Genomic DNA, 22,222 nt, shown 5'->3' on the forward strand with positions numbered 1-22,222 from the left:
CTCCTTTCTGAGTCTATGAGTAAGTAGCATTGTCCAGCTTTGCCTAGATCTGCACAATGGCCTTCCATGTATCCACTCAGCTAGCCCTCCTTTCTTCTCTGCCTCCTTCCTCTCAGGTACACCTCTATCATCTACTGGGAGCTCTTTAGTTTCCCCAACCTCCCGCATCATCTTCTTTCTCAGACCTTCCTCTAGTACATTTCTTTGATTTCTAAGCTTTTCCCTGTGTCTGCTGCTCAGACTGGCATAGCTATCTTCTTTTGAAAGCTATCTTCCAGTATCAGCCAGGGAATTTTTTTTTTTATATCTCTTGGTTTGGTAGATCCTTGGTTTCAGAAACCCAGGTCATCTTTCTTGTTCATTCCCTCATTTTGGGTGGAATTCGTCCTCCACATGGGAGGTAAATAGTTGAAAGCTTGTATGACCGAAAACTATTTTAATCTCACCCTCGAGGCATGAATTGGCTGGGTATGGAATTCTAGTTTGGAAATCATTTTCTCTCAGAATTTTAAACACATTGTGTTGCCTCATTGTTTCAGTGTAAATATAGAAAAATACAAGGCCACTTTTCATATCACATGTTTTGCATGTGATCTGATTTTATCTCTATTAGCCTTTATAATCTCTCAGTCCTCCACACTCTGAAGTTCCTGGTGCTAGACCTTATAGAGCCGCTGTTCCTCCTTTGTGTTGGTTGTGGGTTTCCTCAGTTGGGCAGTACCACTTCTGCTCTGGGAAGACACAGATTTGATACTTTTCCTGTTTTCTCTGTTTGCTTCTTTTGAATTGACATTTGTTAGCTCACCTCTTGTATTAACTTTGTGATTGCTTTTCTCTGTCTGTTTCTCTCTCTCTCTCTCTTTTTTTTTTTTGGTAAGACATTAACTTCTATTACATGAAGAAATTTTTACTTGTATATTTAAAAATTTCTAAGACCTCTTTTTATTCCTTGGTCTTTAAAAATAGCATTCTATTCTTGTTTCATGGACATGATATATCCAGTCACTGAAGATATGAATAATACCTGTTCTCTCTCTTTGTGTCCTTCCCTCCAAGTCTCTCCTCCCTCCATCCTTTTTCTCTTTCTCCAGAACTGAAGATTATACTCTGCCGCATTCTCAACCCATTTACTGTGTGTCTGGACTATATCATATTTCTCTTGTCCTTAATTTAATTTTGACTTGTTTTATTTATCATGGCTCCTAAGCACACAAAATTTACTTTTTTTTTTTTTGGCCAGTCCTGGGCCTTGGACTCAGGGCCTGAGCACCATCCCTGGCTTCTTCCTGCTCAAGGCTAGCTAGCACTCTGCCCCCTGAGCCACAGTGCCCCTTCTGGCCGTTTTCCATATATGTGGTGCTGGGGAATCGAACCGAGAGCTTCATGTGTAGGAGGCAAGCACTCTTGCCACTAGGCCATATTCCCAGCCCCAAAATTTACTTTTAACATTGCCCAGTAGAGGCTATATTGGAGTGATTCACTTGGCAGGGAAATCAGTGATGGTTACCGTTCACCGGGCACATCTTATGCCAACATGGCTATGTACTTGAAGAGCGAGAGCAGAAGAAAGCTCTAAAGGATCTTCTTCTTTAGGAGCATTGAGATGAACAAAAATTCTGCAAGTCCTCTATGAGATGTGCAGGAGCTTTGTGACCTGCATTGCAGACTTGAGCATAGAACCATATCCTGCTCAGCACCCCAATGATCAAAGCCAAAGCAAAGCTTGCTTGTGATGTTGAAAGTAAAGGCTGGAGCCTGTGGTGGCACTGAATTTATTTCTTCTACTAGTTTAAAGTAACTGGTGAGTCCCCAGGTGCTGCTGTGAGGCAGGTGAAGCACTGTTAGAAACTAGATAAGCTGACTGAGAGAAGGATGTGGATGTGTGCCTGCAGAGCAAGTCTTCAATGCCGTCTTCAGTGAAACAGATACCTGAAAGGACTGACTTCCATAAGGAGGCCCAGTTAGTGCTGGGCTTTAGGGCCTTGGACAGGATAACAAGCTTGCCTGGGAGCAGCGTCCCAGGCTATGGAAGGAAATGTTTGTGACCTGCCACAGTGAAGGAGCCCAGAGCCCTCAAGCACGTCACTTAGCACACACCAGTGTCCTCTAGGATCGGTAAGCATGAGGCTTGGCCCAGCTCCTCCCTCAAGATGGCTTCCTGGACAGCCATGCCAGCGAAATGGAGAAGTACTATTTGGAGAGTAACAGACCTTTCAATGTTATTGCTGCTCATATAATCCAGTCTGTGGCTTTCTTTCATCCTGGTATTTTGAGGTTGTGAATTATTTTGGAAAGTGAACTGGGGTTTAAACATAGGGCCTGGGCACTGTCCATTAGGTCTCTCGTTCCAGGCTGATGTTCTACCACTTAAGCCCCACCTTCACTTCTGGCTTTTTAGTGATTACTTGGAAATAAGAGTCACACAGACTTTCCTGCCTGTTTTGGCTTCGAATCATGGTCTTCAGATCTAAGCGTCCTGAGTAGTTAGGATTACAGGCATGAGCTACCAGCACCCAGCTAATAGCATCGTTAATGATGGTTTTTTGGTATATTAACTAAGAGTCTCTTCCTTGTTAGGAAAGCACTTTTTTTTTTTTTGAATTGCATAACTGGGATTACAACAGTGTGCTACCATACTCAGAGCCACATTTTATATATATATATATTTGTTTTTTTTTGGCCAGTCCCGGGCCTTGGACTCAGGGCCTGAGCACTGTCCCTGGCTTCTTCCCGCTCAAGGCTAGCACTCTGCCACTTGAGCCACAGCGCCGCTTCTGGCTGTTTTTCTGTATATGTGGTGCTGGGGAATCGAACCTAGGGCCTCGTGTATCCGAGGCAGGCACTCTTGCCACTAGGCCATATCCCCAGCCACACATTTTATATTTTTGAACATAGAAAGTTGAGAAATAGATGATGCTTTTGTCAGTTGTAAGAGCAGTAATTCACTGTTTTTTGCTACACTGGCTACTTTTGATATGTAAGCAACTTTATATAAATGTATGATATTTATAAAATTACATTTTGACATACAAAATGTGTTACCTGTTTGTCAAGACTGTTGAGATAATGTACTTTCTCATGTTGTGTAAGTTACACAGGTTTCTGTGCACACCATGACTGTTGTTCTTTTGTCTACATAAAGTGATTAGCAATTGTGAAAGTAAACCAGGTAAAGTTGCCTATAACTGGTAATAGCTATTAACATATCATTTTCTCAGCAAGCAAAGTGATACTTGTAACTTAATGTCAGTTCTGTTCACTGGGTGAAAGCATAATCTCATGCATTTTTTTCTTGTCAGCAACTTGAATTGGTGGAACCAAGTGGCTGGATTCATGTTCCCCTAACTGACAATCTTAAGAAGCCAACTCGAACTTTCATGATACAGATTGCTGTCCTAGCCAATCACCAAAACGGAAGAGACACCCACATGAGACAAATTAAAATATACACACCAGTGGAAGAAAGTTCAATTGGTAAATTTCCTAGGTGCACAACTATTGATTTCATGATGTATCGTTCAATAAGGTGACTGTGAAATAGAAGAAATGAGATTAAGCAGGTCTTTGTTTTATTCTGACTTTACATATCATATCAAATAACTTTGTAGGGAAAAGGTATCAGTTGTTTTGTAGTTTTGTATACATTTAAAAGCACTTGAACTTGAATAAATAGCTTTTGTGTAAATGGTTTCTGTTTTCTTTAACATATAAGAAAGCTTACATCGTTTAATTATTATTTAATCATGATATTTTCTCCTTAGATTGAATGGAAACTAGGTTCTCCTTGAAATTTTCAAGATGTACACATTTTCATCAACCACATGGTTGGTTTTTTAATATTTTGGAACAAAACCACGTTTCGCCAATATATATCATCTTTAATAGGACAAGGTTAATTTTGTTTACATATTAGAATTTCACTTTTAAAATACTGGATAGTTTTTCTTTTTTAATATCAGAATGAACTGTGAAAACCAAAGTGGCCAAGAGGGGTGGGGCAATACCTATCATCCGGCCCTTGGAGGGGCGTGGCAGGAGCAGCACAAACTGCAGGCCAGCCTGAACTACAGAGTAACACTTGTTTCAAAGAAACTACATTTGAAAAGAAAAGAGATAATCTGATTTGAAGAATGCACCAACTTATCTCACATTTACTTCCATCATATACTTATTAAAACCCTAGGGTTGTCATATCCTAACAATATTATGTTGAAGATTGCTGTAATAGTTTACTGCCATTTGTAGCAGTAACTTTGGATAATACATTTATAGTAGACTTTCAGATTTGCATGTGACATTGAAGCATTCCCTGGGGTTAATATGGCCTGTGAAAAATGTGAAAACATATGACATTTTTCTTACTAAGAAATCTTTTAAAATGAATACTTGAGTCCATATACTTGTTTTTGCACTGTATCTCCTGGGGTTGGGTGATAGTTTTTATACTATGTTAATAGTGTGCCTGCATTTTGACCATGACTTGTCACATGAAATTAGATGTGGAATTGTCTACTTGTGATGTCCTGCTAGCACTCAAGAGCTCCGGGTTTTGAAGTCTTTCGGATTTTTGGAGTAGAGTTGGGTCAATCTATACTTCAAAAGGTTCTGGAAACTGGATCAATAGGTGAATGTAGAGAAATTGTGATATATCCATATAATGAAATATTTCTCAGCATTAAAGATGAATGAACTATTTATATGTGAAATAACATTAGTGAATCCCTAAAGAAGCTGAACTGAACATGATATAGCACATGCATAATCCTATCAAGAGGTGGCAATCAGGAGATCATGCCTAATAGAGGCCAGCCTTCCAAGAGCTTGTGAGACTTCATCTCAACCAATTAAAAAAAGAGCTGAGAGTGGTGGGATGTACCCATTATCTCAGATACACGTGAAACATTAAGAGGAAGACTGTTTTCCAGGCTGGCTTGGGCATGAACTCAAGTCCCTGTCTGATAAATGACTCAGAAGCAAATGGGCTTGGCTCAAGTGGTAGAGTGCCTCCCTAGCAAGCACAAAGCACTGAGTTTAAACTCCACTTTGAGAGAGAGAGAGCTTACAGGTCAGAGCTGCCTAATGTATGAAACTGTAACCTCTCTGTACATCAGTTTGTCAATAAAATTTTTTTTAAAATAAAATAGTACATATACAGGTATCATTTTTTTAAATGACAGGAAGTGCTAACATCTAAAGTAACAGGAAATATAGAAGTTGTTCTGTGAACGGGAGGGCAAATAAGATTATTCATATTCTATGTGTAAAAATGGTTTTGCAAGTATATTGTCCAAATTCATCAAGTTACATACTGGGAATTTGTGCATTGACTGCATGTGAATTATATCTCAATAAAAGTGGTTAAAATCACTTATTCCACCTGTTTCAATAGGAATCACCTAAAAGATGCTAGTATCGGAATAATTTTTGTCAGTCATGGTTCTTTAACTCGGGTCTAGGCGCTGTCTCTGAGCTCTTTTGCTCAAAGCTAGCACACTGCCACTTTGAGCCACAGTGGGACTTCTGGTTTTCTGGTGGTTAATTGGAAACAAGAGTCTCATGCCTGGGTTGGCTTTGAACTGCGATCTTCAGATCTGAGCCCCCTGAGTAACTAGGATTACAAGTGTGAGCCACTTGTCTTTATTACATACAGCCTCAGTAGAAAACGAAGATTGGAAAAGCCATATCGTAACAGTTAAAGCAGTGACAGAAAATGCACTGATTTATTTGTAATTAAACACTTTTCATATTGCACAAAATATGATTATAAGATTAAGATTCAATTTCACTTGTAATCTAAGGTATAACACTTTGAAAATCATTTACGGAAATCAATTTCACATGTAATCTAAGGTATAACACTTTGAAAATCATTTACGGAAATGCTGTCACCAAAACTGAAAATCACAGGACTTTATACAAGTTACAAAACATTAATAATTAATAAATGCACAACTCTAAAAGGAATTAAGTCATTCCATTGTGTTTTGGGTGCCAAGTTTTCGGGTGTTGAGTTAGACATAAGGAAACCAAGAGAAGTCTAATGCTCTCCAGCTGTTTATAGTCTGTTAGGGGAATGTTAAGTCTGACCAGCCAAATAGAAAATAGCAGGTGGTAAGATCTGATTGGTGCATGAGCTGTAAAACAGAAAGTGGAGTTTATTTTCTGTTCAGGAAATGTGAAACTGAGGAAGACAGTGCAGAGGAGGTAGACTTGTGGAAAGAAACATTGATTTGTGATAGTAGCTAGATTTTCAATCCCATTCTTTTTTTTTCTTTTTTTGGCCAGTCCTGGGCCTTGGACTCAGGTCCTGAGCACTGTCCCTGGCTTCTTTTTTGCTCAAGGCTAGCACTCTGCCACTTGAGCCACAGCGCCACTTCTGGCCATTTTCTATATATGTGGTGCTGGGGAATCGAACCCAGGGCTCCATGTATATGAGGCAAGCACTCTTGCCACTAGACCATATTCCCAGCCCTTCAATCCTATTCTTGAATCTAGACTAACCTTTTTATATTGGCATCAGCAACTAAATTGGAAACAGGTGATTTATTATTCATTCAGCACCAAGTGATATACATTTGCTCTAAGTGTTCAGTGCTTAAAACACTGATCTTACAAAGTAATTAAGATACCATGCCTCCTTAATACAGAATTACACATACATGCACGCGTGTGACTTATTTGATAACTTATGCATCTAGTGTTTAGACCGTTGTTAATAAATATATTCTCAACTAAAGCTGTATTCTTAATTAAATTGTAGGTTATTTGTCCACAGATCAACAGTCAACGAGACACTCAGATTAAAATTTTTAAAAAAAGATTTTATTGAGCAAGAAAATACTGGTGCACCAGAACTGCAGTTCTGGATCTCAAGATGCTGTCCTGGGCTATCTCAGAAGGCTGCTTATAAACCCAAAAATTACAGGAATTTCCCCTTTAGCTTAACAATAGGGGCTTGTTACTTCCAAGAGATGTCAACTACAGGGGCTTGTTATTTCCAGCAGGTGTCAGTCACAACAGGTCAGGGCCTCTTGGATCTTCACTGGAGATCATCTAACAATTAGGTGGCAAAACAAGATGAAACTCTGAGGGGGCAGGGGAAGGGGGGCCTACAGGTGTGATCAATACAGAGCAAAACAAGTTCAAAGCAAGTTGGGTGAATACAATCTAAACCTTACAGCAGGGACCGGCTTCAGAAAAATTTTACATTGAATACTACAGAACAGTATTAGCAATACTTTGTTCTTGAAAGCTAGCATAGCAACAGATTAATTATCTTCACCACTTCATTTGTTTTAGTTTATCAATTGGCCTTTAAAACAATTTTCAACGTACATCAAAGTATTGGGAAATGTAGTTCATGTAGCTGTGGTTGTATTGGAAATTTTTACTTTGTGGATCTTGTAGACCAAGATTATCTTTTGCCTGCATTGTTCTGGCTGTCCTGAATTCTGTGACTCTAGATACGGCTGTGGGAATTTTTTGCTGTATAAGGCTTCAAGAAGACTGCATCTCATGATCTGCCACTTAGTTGGGTCTATGTTTGTTCAGTTTTACCCAGAAAGCCTTGAGCAGAGAAAGACAGAAAAGGTTTAGTTTATTAACCAGGGATTAGTTTATTAATTGTTAATGATAATATTTTGTTCTAACAAAAGTCTTTAGCCTAATTTAATTGGAAAACTTGACATTATAAAATCTAAGAAAATACCATCCTTGGTGATTTTGTATATATGTTTTATAAGTCTGTTATTTTTAAAACTATTAACCATGGCTGGGAATATGGCTTAGTGGTAAAGGGCTCACTTCACATGCATGAAGCCCTGGGTTTGATTCCTCAGCACCACGTATATAGAAAAGGCCAGAAGTGGCGCTGTGGCTCAAGTGGTAGAGTGCTAGCCTTGAGCAAAAAGAAGCCAGGGACAGTGCTCAGGCCCTGAGTTCAAGCCCCAGGACTGGCAAAAAAAAAAAACAAAAAAAAACCCCAAATCAAAAACAACAAAAAAAACTATTAGCCTGTCTATTTTTTAGTTTTGTGTGAAAGCACCCTTGTTGGACTCCACAATTATCTTTATGATTTTGGTTTGTCTTCTGTCTTTTCTGGTGACTAGAGCCAGGTTGTTACTTTGCAAATAGGCAAACTTAAATGTCTCAACTAATACTTGCTCTACCTGTACCTGCATGCAGGCTTTCTGAGCCAACTGTTATTTTAGGAAATGCTATTGAACATTATTATAATGGAATTTCTAGCATTTACTTTCTTAAAGTCAGCATTACTATGAGGATGACCATTGCTTTCCACTCATGAGCTTTCAGCCTTCCCCAGAAGATATCCTTTTATGGTGTTCACTTTTCCAGTGTTGGAAGCAAATTACCGTTCCCTCCCTGTGGTCCTAGGAATAATTGTGCAGACTTTTTTATAGACTATTCTCAGAGTAGCTCTCCTCCTTACACTGGCATTCGTTGGTAGCAGGAGATCCAGATTTTAACAGATCATTTCCTGTTATTACTACAGTAGTATCAAAATACTGACCACTTACCAAGAATGAAGTGTCCAAAAGACTGAAGCAGAGAGTTCAGCCAGCTGTTTGTTTTTCAATTGTTAAAGTGTGTGAGAATCACATGGTAAATGGATTTGAAGATGAAATGAAAGACAGTAGTCTTGGGTAAAAGAAGATAATAAGCCATTCGGGGAGTGAGTTGTAACAGTCAAGTGTTTACTAAGGACAGTAGGGACTTCACTGTTTATCTAAAAAGTAGTGCCTATTTTGTAGGGCAGCACTCAGGAAGGAAGAGATTCCAGTCATCCGTTCTTCAGAAATTTTCTTTGTCTTTCTTTTTTTTCTAAGCCACCAGACACTTTAGTGTAAAATTTATCTCTTTCTCGAATTTTTCAGTTGTCAGGCAATTGGATGCTATTTTATCTTTTTTTTTTCTATATACAGTAAGTCTAAGTCCTGCAGATTGCTTCTCCACATCATCACTTTTAGTGATAAATTGTTTTCTTAGCAATAAATTGTTTCAGCCTCCTAGGTCAATTGCAGGAAGCTCCTAGCTAGGCCATTCATTAGCTTTAGCTTATGTTAAAAAGATGTTAAAATAAATACCTAGAGTAACTCCACATTTACCTATGTAAATAAACCTCTAGTGTCCCTTTAAGAAGGCATATTTCTCTCTTCCCTACCCCTTTTATAACCATTTAAAAAAATACTGTCAGACTATTCTAGCCCAACAAATAAATACACGTGTCTGTGTTAAGCACACAACTCCCTGTTCTCACTTGTACTATCTTAATGTGTAACATTGAATGGTCTGTAATGTTGTCACTAATTTACCAGTTTGTATTACTTAGAAGTCAGTCCTTAGAAGACTTTACTTGCCTGATTTGGGGGCTGTATATTTTTGTTCAAACTCAGTACCTGATGCTTTTGCTCATTGGCTAGCACTCTACCAACTGAGCCATGCCTCCAACTCTGGCTCATTCTTTTATTCCGTTCAGCATTTGTATAATCTGATGTTACTGTATTGATGAACATTTCACTGCGTGCAATACTAACTCCTTAAGGCAGGGAAGTAGCCTTATTTATCTTCTATATCTGTTTTCTTAAGTTCTCAACATCTCATAGGTATGCTGTGCATACTTATTTCTGATACAAATGAGTAGTTGTAAGCATTTGGGCAATTGTTTTCCCATCTTTTACTTCATTCTCACAGTATTGATTTGTCAGTATTATATTTGATGATGAGTAACAGAAATCCCTATTGTAGAAACCTAAATAATTGTTTGTATTTTTCATTATTGAAATTGGACTGTTTATAGTCATTTCATTATCCCAGCAGCTTAACACAGGAGTTTTCTTAGAATTTTATATTGTTCTCTTATCATGAAAAGATAGCTTAAAATTTTTTTTTTCCCCAAGTCTAGCAATCACAAAGGGGAGTGTCTGTGGTCACATTAGTCTTAACAGGAAGGAAAAAGTTCCCCACCAGAAATCTAGCATAACTTCCTGTGATTTACCTACCCATCTTCATCAGGGAAGTGTGTCATGGAATGTCATTGTTGTTATAGGCAAGTCACTCTTTACACGACTGGATACACTCCTCCCTGAAAAATAAGTGTCTGTCATGCAGAGGAGGAGGCATGGGGACCATGTTTTGTCAGTTTTATTTCCTTATTGTACTAGCTAGGCCTTCCCATAAGGTGTAACTTTCTGAGATGTGATAGAGAACTCTGAGAGCAGTCATATGTTTGTTTTTTTAAAAAATCTAAATGGGAACATTTTTTAAAGATTTCCACCATTTTGTATGTTTATTTAGATAATTTGGAAAAAAACTAATCAGTGTTTACTCCCCTGTGTTGGGGTACAGTGTTTATTATATATGTCAAGAAGGTATACGTTTATTAAAAGTGTTCAGTACTTTATAATATACTGATTTCTATTGTCTGTACTTAAGTTGCGTGAGAAATCTTGCACATGATTATGGACTTGGCTGGTTTCCAGGTAAGCCTATCAATTATCTCTTTATGTATTTTGAGACAATGTTAGTTATATATGTGTTTAGAATTGATACACCTTTCTAGTAAATCAAAATAGAAATTATAAAATGTGTTTATGAAGTGTATTTCTGAAATGGATTTATTTGGAAGTTTTCATCCTTGTCTTCCATAGTGCTTTCTGCCTCCCCAAAAGCTCAGATTATAGGTATGAGCCACAGTACCCAGCTACCATGTTAATGTGTAACACACTTTGGTGTGTAATACCAACATCTTATAGATCCTATATAGGTAGTAACTTGTTCTAATAGTGTTTTTGTATTCTTGAGGAATGACCTTCAATTTGCATACTTTCAAGAGAAGGCATTTTTATATAATAACTGATAGAGGCATTCGAAACTTTATATTATCTTAATAGCTTTTCATTAATTTTCAATGTTTTTATAGATTAAGGAGTGCAGAGTTTATAGTACTTACTAAAATCTTAGAAGATTTTAGACTAAAATGTATGGTAATTCCCTTAGTCATAATTATTAGTAGTCATCATCAGATATTTTTATTATGTGAATTCTTTAGATGTTTCAATCTGAATCCTGGTATGATTATTTTTTCCTCTTGTTTAACTTTGGACTAGGAACTTATATTCAGCAAGGCAGTTTGTAAAACTATGCATGCCTGGCAAGGGGACCCATTCCTTAGTCATTTCTTTACCTGTGACTTCCGAGACCACACATGACATGAGTTCAGTCCTGTGTGTTGTACACACACACACACACACACGCGCGCGCGCGCGCTATGAATTCTCAAGGGATTCCTTTTCCCTACCAAGGATGTAGACAAGTTTCTCTACTGTCTACTGTCTTCTTTGGCAGGTCAGCAGATTTTCTCTAGTTGAAGGTAGCCCTTCTGGTTTTACACTAGGATCTGAAAGCCAAGTTCATCTCAACTCTGTTTTTTCTTTAAAACCAAACTCTTGGTTTTAAAGGAGACCAACTCGCTTGCCCCCTAGTTTTCAGTTGCTACATTATCTCCCTCCCCAGTATTTCAAGTTGCTCTGATGGGAGGGCTTTTATATGTGTAAATTTGCATTACAATTTTATTATCTTTAAATAGTTGTACAAAAAGTTTACAATTCAAGTCAGTTTATGGGTACAGTGCATCTTGATCAATGTCACCCCTGTCATTTTTAATGTATAATTCTTCACATTACTGAAAGTCAATTCTTCCCACATCTATAAAACTTTTATTTATGTTTTTCTAAATATCCTTTAAGTGGCATTTAAAATTTGACTTTACAATTTATTGATCTTATAATTAAAATGTAAAACGCTATTTTACCTTTAAGAATGGCATTTCCCCCTCTTTTGATTTAATAAAAAAATAGTACCTAATTTTGATATCATTAAGCTTTACCACATCATAAATTCTACTCAAGGCACAAAGGGAATAATTAACTCTGAAGATTGATCGAGGCTTAGCCCTTTTAACTTGGCCTGAGAAAGTAACCTTGAAGAATGTATCCCATGTGAATAAATAACATGAAATGCAGTATAATGGTTGCCCTGAGGTCAAGAAGAAAGGGGAATGAAGAAATGAGATCATTAGTGAAACTCTGATTATATTTGTAATGCTTTATTTCTTGAGCTAATAGTGTACACCATGGGTTCATTATATGATCTGCATTTTTTTAAATGAGAAATACTTCATAATGAAAATGAGTATTAAATGATCACTATAATGCAAACTACTAGATTTTTAATTTCATATAAGAGGATGCACAAGGTGTTGGTTGCATGTTGTATGCCTTTGACAAGTGTCAAAGCATTTTTCTATCCCAAAATGGGGCTACTATAGGGGTTTTGTTTTATTCCAGATTAGAATCTGCTTTTTCCTCTGCTGTTGAAAATATTAAACCACTGACCAAGAGTGTGCTTTCACACATAGAGAGGAATTCCAGCACTGTCCCCAGCAATGGGTTGATGCTGAGCCAGCTTCTATGGCATGTATATATTTCATAAGTGTTTAAACCACATAGTTCTAAATTGCTTTTCTTTGGCAATTAAAAGTTGCTAGTCAGTGATCTCATTCATTTACGTTTTTTAACACTGGGAGATGAGAGAGGAAGGATGATTGGCATTTAGAGACCTGAGTCCTCGGGCCTGGTAGGTATCTGTAGAGTCCTTGCATCTTTGCATAGACCATCTCATCTTTCCACCATCAAAAGTACTTCACATTTATCAACTGCTTCCTTTGTACCAGCCATATGAAAAAAAAATTCCTTCTGTTACTATCTTCCTTAACCCTACCACATTCCTTTCTAATTGGATGAGACCAAGTATCTAGAACACTGTTAACTCTAAAATACCCACTTCTAAGTAAGTTTAACTTCCTCCACTTTTTCTGCATATACATTGTATGGATACACGACTTATCTGCTACCTGTCATTTTCTGTATCATAGTGCATAGTAGTAGATACCACTTAGCAATAATGTAATACTACTTGGACATTAAAAAGATTTAAATAGCTGTTAGGAGGTATAAGACTACCTGATTTCTATTTACAGATAGAGGTGAGACAAAACTACAAGGAATGGATTAGCAGTCAGGAAAAAAAACCACACACATAAAACCTTCAACAAACCAACCCCGGGTCGTGAGGACCTGCGTGGCTGGACTGCAGAATCTGCTCGAGCCTCAGCAGCCCCAGGCTGCTGGGTAGAAGACTACTGCAGTGATGGCATGTGTGGATAAGTTCGGTATGTGGCTGTGTGGCCTCTGGTTTTATGTTTTCTTTCATACCAAAGACGATTCACCTTTGACCTAATCAAATAAAAGCTTTATTCCCCACTTCTCCACTATTAGGGAAGGGGATGGTGCTGGATGGGGACAGAAATATAACTATGAAAAGTTGTGTTCTATTTATGTGTAGAGAAGTTAGTTGCTTCTCGGGAAGAAAAGAAGGATAGAGCGAGAGCAGAGGGGAGGAATGACTGAAGCAATATGGAAAAGTTTTGTTCTGTGTCGTCAAGTAAATTAAATACTTGCATGACTGTGTCACAACATTACAACTTCATTTGGAATAGTTTTGATTTGAAATAAGCCAATTGGACATAATTGAGCCTGAGCCTTCGAAACAGATGTAGCTCTCTCCATCTTTCCTAGAAAATTCATGTCTTCAGACTTCATCTTGAACTGTTCCTCTGCTCCATACTCTGACTTACTTGGGCCTTATTTTAAGCAATTTAAGGTACAAGGCATTTAGACATTTAGAGGCTCTTTATTTGTTGTTTTTTTTTTTTTTTTTGGCCAGTCCTGGGGCTTGAACTCAGGGCCTGAGCACTGTCCCTGGCTTCTTTTTGCTCAAGGCTAGCACTCTGCCACTTGAGCCACAGCGCCACTTCTGGCCGTTTTCTGTATATGTGGTGCTGGGGAATTGAACCCAGGGCCTCATGTATACGAGGCAAGCACTCTTGCCACTAGGCCATATCCCCAGCCCCTAGAGGCTCTTTATTTGTAAAAACAATATGTACCTGTGGACTTTGATTAAGTTTTTTAAAAAATCATAAGAAAAGGTAGAGTCTGCATTTTTTTTTTTGTTTTGTTTTGTTTTTTTTTTTTGGCCAGTCCTGGGCCTTGGACTCAGGGCCTGAGCACTGTCCCTGGCTTCCTTTGCTCAAGGCTAGCACTCTGCCACTTGAGCCACAGCGCCACTTCTGGCCGTTTTCTGTATATGTGGTGCTGGAGAATCGAACCCAGGGCCTCATGTATACGAGGCAAGCTCTCTTGCCACTAGGCCATATCCGAGTCTGCATTTTTAATTAAATCCATTTTTAACAATTATCGTTAAAAACAATATGTAAATTAGTATAATCTCATTTGAAATAATACTTCCATCTATCCAATTTATTATTGTTATCTCTATGTGGTCTGGTCCCAGTCCTGCTATGGTAACACCCTCAATAATAAAACTGGCTCATAAGACCCAGAGGCATGAATGCGAGCAGATGTTTTCTTTTGCCATCAGAATTTCACAGGTGTCCATAAACATTGTAAAGATGCAAGAAGGGGCCAATGGAAGGACAAGTGCCCTGGGGTGGCCCATAAATACTTCTGCTTGCCGTGAATATTTTGCTGCTTTGTAGTTTAAAAAATCAGTAATTAAATTTAAATCAAGTCATGTGGTACACTGGGGATTTCCTTTTTTTTTTTGGCAAACTTGGAAAGATTCAAGGATTTCTTGTGCTGTCCCTTGATGTCAGACATTGACCTTTCTGTTTTCTTATTCCTGGGGTAGCTGTTGCCTTTCAGGAGTTGGTTGGAAGTCTTCCTGAAATTTTAAATAAAAATTTCTTTTAAAATAAATTCCATTTTCCATCAACACACAAGGGGGGAGTGAATTACTTAAATAATATAAATATTTTATGAAGAGCTATATTTTTTATGAAGAATGTTCATGTCCATTGTCTCATGAACGTGGATATATAAATCAACCCCACTGAGCAGATAAAGCAGGTGTCATCTCCATAGGAGAGATGATACTGAATCCACAGGTAACTAGTGAGCCAGATATTTTGACTCCTGGTGTTCTTCCCATGTGTCACCTTGTCCCATGCCTGGGGGTGGGGGTGGGGGTGGAGCTTGGATTCTGTTGTGCATTCTTGGCTTTCCACACCTGACACTGCCCTTTTGAAACCTTGCGGAATCATTAGGACTGTAATGTTAACTGGAGACAACAATTGATAGTTGGTTAGCTGTCTGCCTAGGTTAACTTGCTTCCTGTGTGTTCTGGGTCTCAGCGCAAATTCAAGTGTGAATGATAAAAATCAAGTCCTTGCTTCACTTATTGGGCAGATGGTAAGCATAACAATAAATGGCAGCCCTAGAGAACATTTCAACATGATATGGAATTAGATTTGTAACTTGTGGTTATAAGATTTAATTAAACACCCTTTTCATTAATGGGAGCCTATGGGCTCCCCCACACAAGTCACTTCCTTTTAGGACTTGGTGCACTGTACTTGCTGTGACTCAAGGGCCCTGTTAGCACCAAATAGGCAACTGTGGTGCCTAAAGGTTGTGAACTCTAACACCACTGTGTTTATTTTTATGAGAATTAGGTCAAGATTAGCCTTAAGCATAAGCACCAAATAACTTAAGATCACAAGTTGAATGGCAAATAAAAGGTGTTTTATACTCAGCCCTTTCAGGTGCATTTTGCAAGGAACAGTTAATTAACCTGGGCCCAACTGGGGACACATTTTAAATGACTTGCAGGTAGTACAGAGAAAAGCTAAACAACAACAAAAATCGCAGCTCCATCTGCTATTCCAAGGTATGCTAAGAACCATACTAGTGAATTAAAATAAGCTGGGTAGTTTTTTCACCAAAATAAAAAAAAATACTACTTATGAAATATTTCTTTTATTCTTTGCCAATACTTTAATAGTCCGTTAGGTACTCCTAAAGGATGAAGTATTTGAAGTGAAAATGTGGGCTGGGGAGCCCAGAGGGGCCAGAATCTTGAATAAACTGAGGAAGGCTGGATGGAACTCGGCAAGAAGGAAGCTTGGATTTGGATTTGGAATTTGAGCCTGGAATGGGTATGTGTTTCAATTTGGATAAATTCTTGAAAATACCAAGAATCACTGAAAAGAAAAGGGGTGGGGGTAGAATTGAAGGAACAAAGAAATAGTTGTGCACTGGTGGCACACACCTGTCATCCTAGCCTGTTTATTTAACAAACAAGCAAACAGAGGTCCTATTAGGCAGCCAGGATCTAGCAGATCCCACAGATATGAGTGGGGGAATCCAGAGATCTGTCTCAAGTCAGAGTGACTCTGTTGACCCCTGTGGATTTGATTGGATTCGACTTACAGAGTGGGGAAAGGGAGAAGCCAAGAAAAAAATAACTCACGGCAATTTTATGGACAGCCTGTTGCATTATATCTTTTGCTTAACACTGTGTCGCCTTCTTTGCCAAGTGTGGATTGACAGGTACTGATGACATGTCTAAGCTTCTAATTCAGACTGCCTGGTGATAACTTCTGATTTGACACGTTGAGGTTATCAGAGAGACAGGTTGAGTGCATGGACTCCGGCCCATGCCAGCTAGCATGGTATGCTTCGGCAGGATACGCTTGATCTCCTCACCTCCGAAAAGCAGCTGAAGTGCTTCAGTAAATATGCCATTTAGATACCTCACTCTAAGTGATAGATACCTACCTCAGTGCTCCAGAGGCTGAGGGCTTTTCACCACCCAAAGAGCTGTGAGTGGCCTAGAGAAATGTCTGCTGCTAGTTCTACTGTCCTACTTCATAATTAATTGTAATCGAGGGGATATTTTGTGTGAGAAAACACAGATACGAAGAGGTGACTTGGCTAAAGACAGAGACTGAGGTAAAGGAAGGCAAATCTCATTTGAATTTTGATGTATGAGTTCCAAGGAAAAACTCTTTTAAAAAAAAAGAAGAAAATGAATTTCAATGTGTTGATACAAAAAAACCCAGAAAAATTAGAATTTTTCACATGAGTGTTACATATTTATCTGTGTATAAGGATTTCAAAGAAATCAAATACTGTTTTGTAGAACAACCTTTCAAATGGTTTTCCTGTCTAGACACATTGATGGATTGTTTGAATCATTTTGTAGTTTGCATATCATTTTTGGTCAAGGGGATGATTATAACGGTGCAAGACTTTGGAGTGAACTTTCAGGATGAAAATAGAAAACATGAAGGCTGGGCTAGGCTTCTTTAGGAGAACCCATGGTAAAGAATCTGTGGAGACTCTACTTACGCACTGGAGTTATATGATCATCTTTGTGTTCAAAGGGTGCAAGTCTTTTACCAAAATGGGACCAGCTAACTTCTTATCGCTTAAAAACAAAACAATGCAAAACAAGATTAACTTCTCTGCAGCAAACCTTTAAAAAAGTTAACTGTAAGGCTATATCTCATATGAAGAATGAGCAGATATAACCTCTTAATGATCATGTCATTCAGGAAAAATCTAGTTCAGAGTAATGAAGTGGCCAGCTTTTGGATGACTTTTCTTTTTTTACAGCAAGCAAGTGTTGCTTTTGGATTATCAGTTAAGGAATATCAAGAGTGAAAACAAAGTAATAAAAGCTCTTAGATCGGTAGTATTTTGTGAACGTATCCCTTGCCTAATGCTCCCATAAACCGTGTTTAATTGTATCATCATTGAATTTTGTTTCTGTTCAAGTTCAAGTTAATAAAAGTCCAGAAGTCTTAGGCACCAGGAATACAGCAGTGATCATCAGTCAGGAGTTCTCCTTGGAAAAGGCTGTAACACTTGTTTGTGATATCTTGTCCCCTAGACCTTACATTCTTCCGGAACAGAGACCATATCTTATTCACCTTTATTTCTCCAGTCCATACAATAGTGATGAGTATCTGTGAATATCTTTGATGTATAAATAAAGTCCTACACTCCTGAAGTACAGTGTCAGTTTCTCATAGGGATGATAAAATTCTAATTCTAAATGGAAAAACAGGATAGTGTCCTAATTTGTTATCATAGCTTACTCATATCTGTGGTGATACAGCTGTTTAAGCAATGGAGAGAATGTTTTTAAGATGTGACAAATAGAGTGTGTGCCTTTCTCTGTGCTGATGACATGGTTTTATTAACACAAACCAGGATTTTCTTTTCAAAGCTACTGAACCTGTTGGCTACTTACTGTCAGAACAGTTTAACATCAACCAAGCTACAACGAAAACCATTGTATTTGACAGACATTCTCTAGTATTTAAATGAACAATACTAAGTAACCCCATACAACAGGTCAACTCATTCAGCTATTTGAATGTATATTTTGCATCTAACTTACTTTTTCAGGTCCATGAGTGTACAATTCTATTAAAAAAAAAATCAGACATTTCCCAAAGGCCAGGCTACACAGCTTTTATGGTCTTGGCAGGCAATTGGTTGTTTTCCAGTGCTTGTCTTTCAGGGCCCACTCCTCCTCCTCGTCCACCCCCCCAACTCCTGCCCCCCCCCACCTCCGTCTGCTCAGGATTCCGTGATGCTTTAGATTCTGAATAAAGCTGTCAGCTGCTGTGAACAGGAAAAGGCGGGGGGGGGGGGGTTGGCTGGGGTGGTAGGGTGTGGAGTGGCACTCCTGGAGGGAGCAGGAAGAATAGATGCACCCATAGAACGAGCTCAGAGGGGTGCACAAAGCTTCCCGGGGGCCCGGGGAGACCACCACAGTGGTTCCTGAGCAGAGGGGCCCCCGAGCAGAGGGGTCAGGGGGTGGGGGTGAGGGTGATGCGGAGAGAAGGGTGCAGCTGCCCCCTCCTTTCTGCACCTGCATCATCTCGGCCTTCTCGCGCAGAGGCAGACTTTGCTCCCAGGCCCGCCGAGAGTGCCTAGGAATTTTAAAATCACTAGATGAACGGAGCCACGCAGAGCTCTCGAGTGTCAGGTTTGCTTTTTAAGGAGCATATCAGGTACCAGAGCTCACGTGTGAACGAACATTAGTTCACTTGCCCAAGGGTGGTTGGAGCCCGCATGGTAAATGGGGTCTGGTGGTCAAGCAGATCACGTAGAAGGAGATGGTGGCTCTGTGGCAAGCGCTGCGTCCACTCCAGCATTTGCTTCCAGGGCCGGATCCCCGCCATGTGTGGACTCTCCCATCTGCAGGTCACTGACAGATAGGTGCATTCTGACCTCAACCTGCGGTTTTAGCTTACCTCTTCCCCCACACAGGCAACACTGCTTCTCTCCCTGCAGATAATTCATCGCGACATTCTTTGACTACTGAGACATAACTTTTTGGAACTGGTTATGTCATAGGCCTATATGAAAAATAAATCTTGAGCATGGGTTCCTTTCTGTATTTGAAGCATGAGTTTGCCTTTGTCCAAAATGTCTTTTCAACAGTTCTTCTTGAGGGCTCTCAAGCATTCCTTTTTCTAACGGGTTAACCAAAGAAACTAAAATTATTTATATAGTGTACAAAATGTTCTTCAGCAGGTCCAAGGAACCTCTGAGGTAAAATTTTCAGGACAAAGAATGATTCTACTTTAGCTCAAGCTCCAAAACAGCCTGACACCTTCTTGTTTACTTTGGGGTTCTGCTTTTTTGTCTGGTGCTTCTGTTTTTCCTTATTTTCCAAATTATTGTTGTTGTTGTTCCTCCTTCTCCTCGGCCTATTTCACCATCTCCCTCTCCTCCTTTCTCGCTCTGCTCTCTTCAGGGAAGTAGCTGCAGGGCTCCTTTTCTTCCATTCTTTAGAAGGTGCACTATCAGTCTATAACATATTTTTTTTCCCATTTTCCTATCATCACATAGCCAAAAGAGCTCAAGGTTCCAGTGAGTTCAAACATACCAGATTTCTATTTGAAAATGACTTTTTAGGGTGTCTAGAACAGTTAAGAACTATAACAGAACTCATTTAGCAAGTATGGCTGATGTGTTGCGTTGCGTTGCACGTTGGCTGTGAATGGCTACAATCCAGTCAGTGCTTATGCATACCCAGCTACGGAACAAATTTCGGTGTCAAGGAACTGGAGGGGAAAAGCTCCGGTGACAACTGGTGAGAAAGCCTTATGCGATCCTAGCTGTCTCAAGCTGTAGTGCACCTGACGGGAGCCATCAAAAGCGAGCCGTCACTTGGTGAGGAAACTGACTTCCAATTTCAGTTGAGAGTTGCCCCCGCCCTTCCCAGGTGAGGAAAGAGGATCCTAAAAGATGTTTTGTGAGCACCGTCCATCCACAGTTGTAAAGCATATGCATCTCACTTCCTACACTGATGGCTGCTACTTGTTTAGTATAGGAGATTTACCTTCACCGTGTGCTGCTGTGCTCCTAGTTCAGTAGTGAATGAAAAGAAGTCAGCAGCTGATGGCCATTGCGGCGGATGCTAGGCCTGGGCAGACGCTCTCAATAGGGTGGATCACTCTCCCCACCGGGCATGGCTGCTCTCCTTGGGCGGGTAGATAGGCGTCTGCGTGGTGGTGGGAGTGTGCAGGATGGTCTCGGTGCTGGTATCATGATGGAGTCGATGCCTTGGGCTGGCAAGGTCTACAGTTTTTTTGGCTTGGGTTTATAACTGGGCTCTTATCCCAGGCAGGAGCTAGGATGAAAACCAGAAGCTGGGCAGAAGGCCAGTCATAGCTCCATTCCCAGGGGTCTCAATTTACCTGGAGGAACACTGGACCAACTACTGGATTCTGCTTAGGCATGAGAGGGAAACTCACCCATCACAGATAAAGTTTCCCAGGCAGGGAGCAGTTGGTAAGATTCGGAGAGTTAGCAGAAGGCCCAACGCTGGATACTGTCCTTCCTAGATTGCGTTTCTTTAGAAAAATATACCTGTTTGTAGTAGAAAATACAGGAAAGGATAAAGAAGAAATACTTTGATTATTAATTCAATGATGGTCATTTTCTTCTCCCTCTATTGTTTCGTTTTTGTTGTTTATTTTTGTGCCAGTCCTAGGGTTTGAACTCAGGGCCTGGGGACTGTCATTGAGCTTTTATGCTCAGGACTAGCACTCTACCACTTGACCCACAGCTCCAAAAAAGCTTCTGGCATTTTGGTTGTTTATTGGAAATAAAAGAGTCTCCGGGCTTTCCTGCCCTGGCTGGTTTTGAACCACGATCCTCAGATCTCAGCTTCCTGAGTAGCTAGGATTGCAGGTGTGAGCCACTGGCTCCTGGCACTCTGTTTTTAAGTTAAAATACTTTGGTAAATGTGGTCTTAAACTGTTCACATGCGCGTTTAAGAATCGTATTCAGACATCCAAGCTGAGGGATGTCTTTTCAGCTCATCTGGGAGCTGGGGAAGCAGAGGCACTGAGTTCTTTACTGGGGGTGGAGACTCAAGGGACCTGGGCACGCTGCCTTTGCGGGTCTCCGGGTTTCCCACCCCTGCTCAGCCCTAAACCACTGCATGCAAGTCAAGCGATGTCCTGGACCCGGGCTCAGGTTGAATTGCTTACCCACACTTCAGGATTAAGCTTCAGTGATGGTAGAAATCCAATGTGGCTGGACATTTCTCTATAGAGATTGACCGTCAATGTGATACCCTGTTGAAATAGTTGAGGGCGGGAGAGAAAGAGCGAGGAGAGGCAGACAGACAGACAGAGGCAGAGACAGCGATCGAGCTTTGATGAGGCTCTCATCCCCTTAGCCATCCAGAGTCAAGTTCATGGTCATGTAACAGACATGGGTACTCCGGCCTCATCTCTAGGCAAAAGGCAGTCCCAGATGGAGAGTCTTCTTTACCCAGGTACCATCCAAGAAGTTGCCTGATAGATTTTAAACTAAAATTATCTTAGCTTATGTTAACAATTGAGCATAGAAATGTTAAGTGCCTTTCTCTTCTGCAGCCCGGTGCCTGTGATTTTCTTTATTGCAGGTTTTGGGTTTTTTTTTTTTTCCTTTCCCCAAGAGTTCATCCATGCTAATGATTTTAGCAATTAACATTTCACTGGTGACACATGCACTTCCAGCTTGAATCGCTTTTCTGAGTTCCCGCCTCATATCTCCAAATGTTCTGTCTTTACTTAAAGTTCAGCATGGCCAAAATTGGGTTCATCATCTGTCCCTCCCAACTTGCGCATTTCTATGGAGATGCTCCTGTCTCCAGTGATAGCTAAGCATCTGCGACTTCATTTCAAATGCAGCCACCATGTTCCCAACTTTAAAATGCAAATCGTCTTTAATATCTCCCTCCTTACCTAACTGCCTGCCAGAGTTCAAGT

General features: G+C 39.8%; 1 protein-coding gene across 2 annotated transcripts in view; it reads left to right on the top strand.

Moving 5' to 3' along the window:
* Nucleotides 1–3,685, top strand: part of Anapc10 (anaphase promoting complex subunit 10) — a 32,280-nt gene extending 28,595 nt beyond the window's left edge. For both annotated transcript variants that reach the window (XM_048333838.1, XM_048333837.1), the window contains exon 5: nucleotides 3,300–3,685. In XM_048333838.1, the coding sequence (XP_048189795.1) occupies nucleotides 3,300–3,530 (231 nt within the window). In that variant the 3' untranslated portion in view covers nucleotides 3,531–3,685. The remainder of the gene's footprint in view (nucleotides 1–3,299) is intronic.
* The last annotated feature ends 18,537 nt before the right edge of the window (nucleotides 3,686–22,222 follow it).

Source organism: Perognathus longimembris, chromosome 24 (assembly GCF_023159225.1).
Source record: "Perognathus longimembris pacificus isolate PPM17 chromosome 24, ASM2315922v1, whole genome shotgun sequence".
Classification (NCBI taxonomy): Eukaryota; Metazoa; Chordata; class Mammalia; order Rodentia; family Heteromyidae; genus Perognathus; species Perognathus longimembris.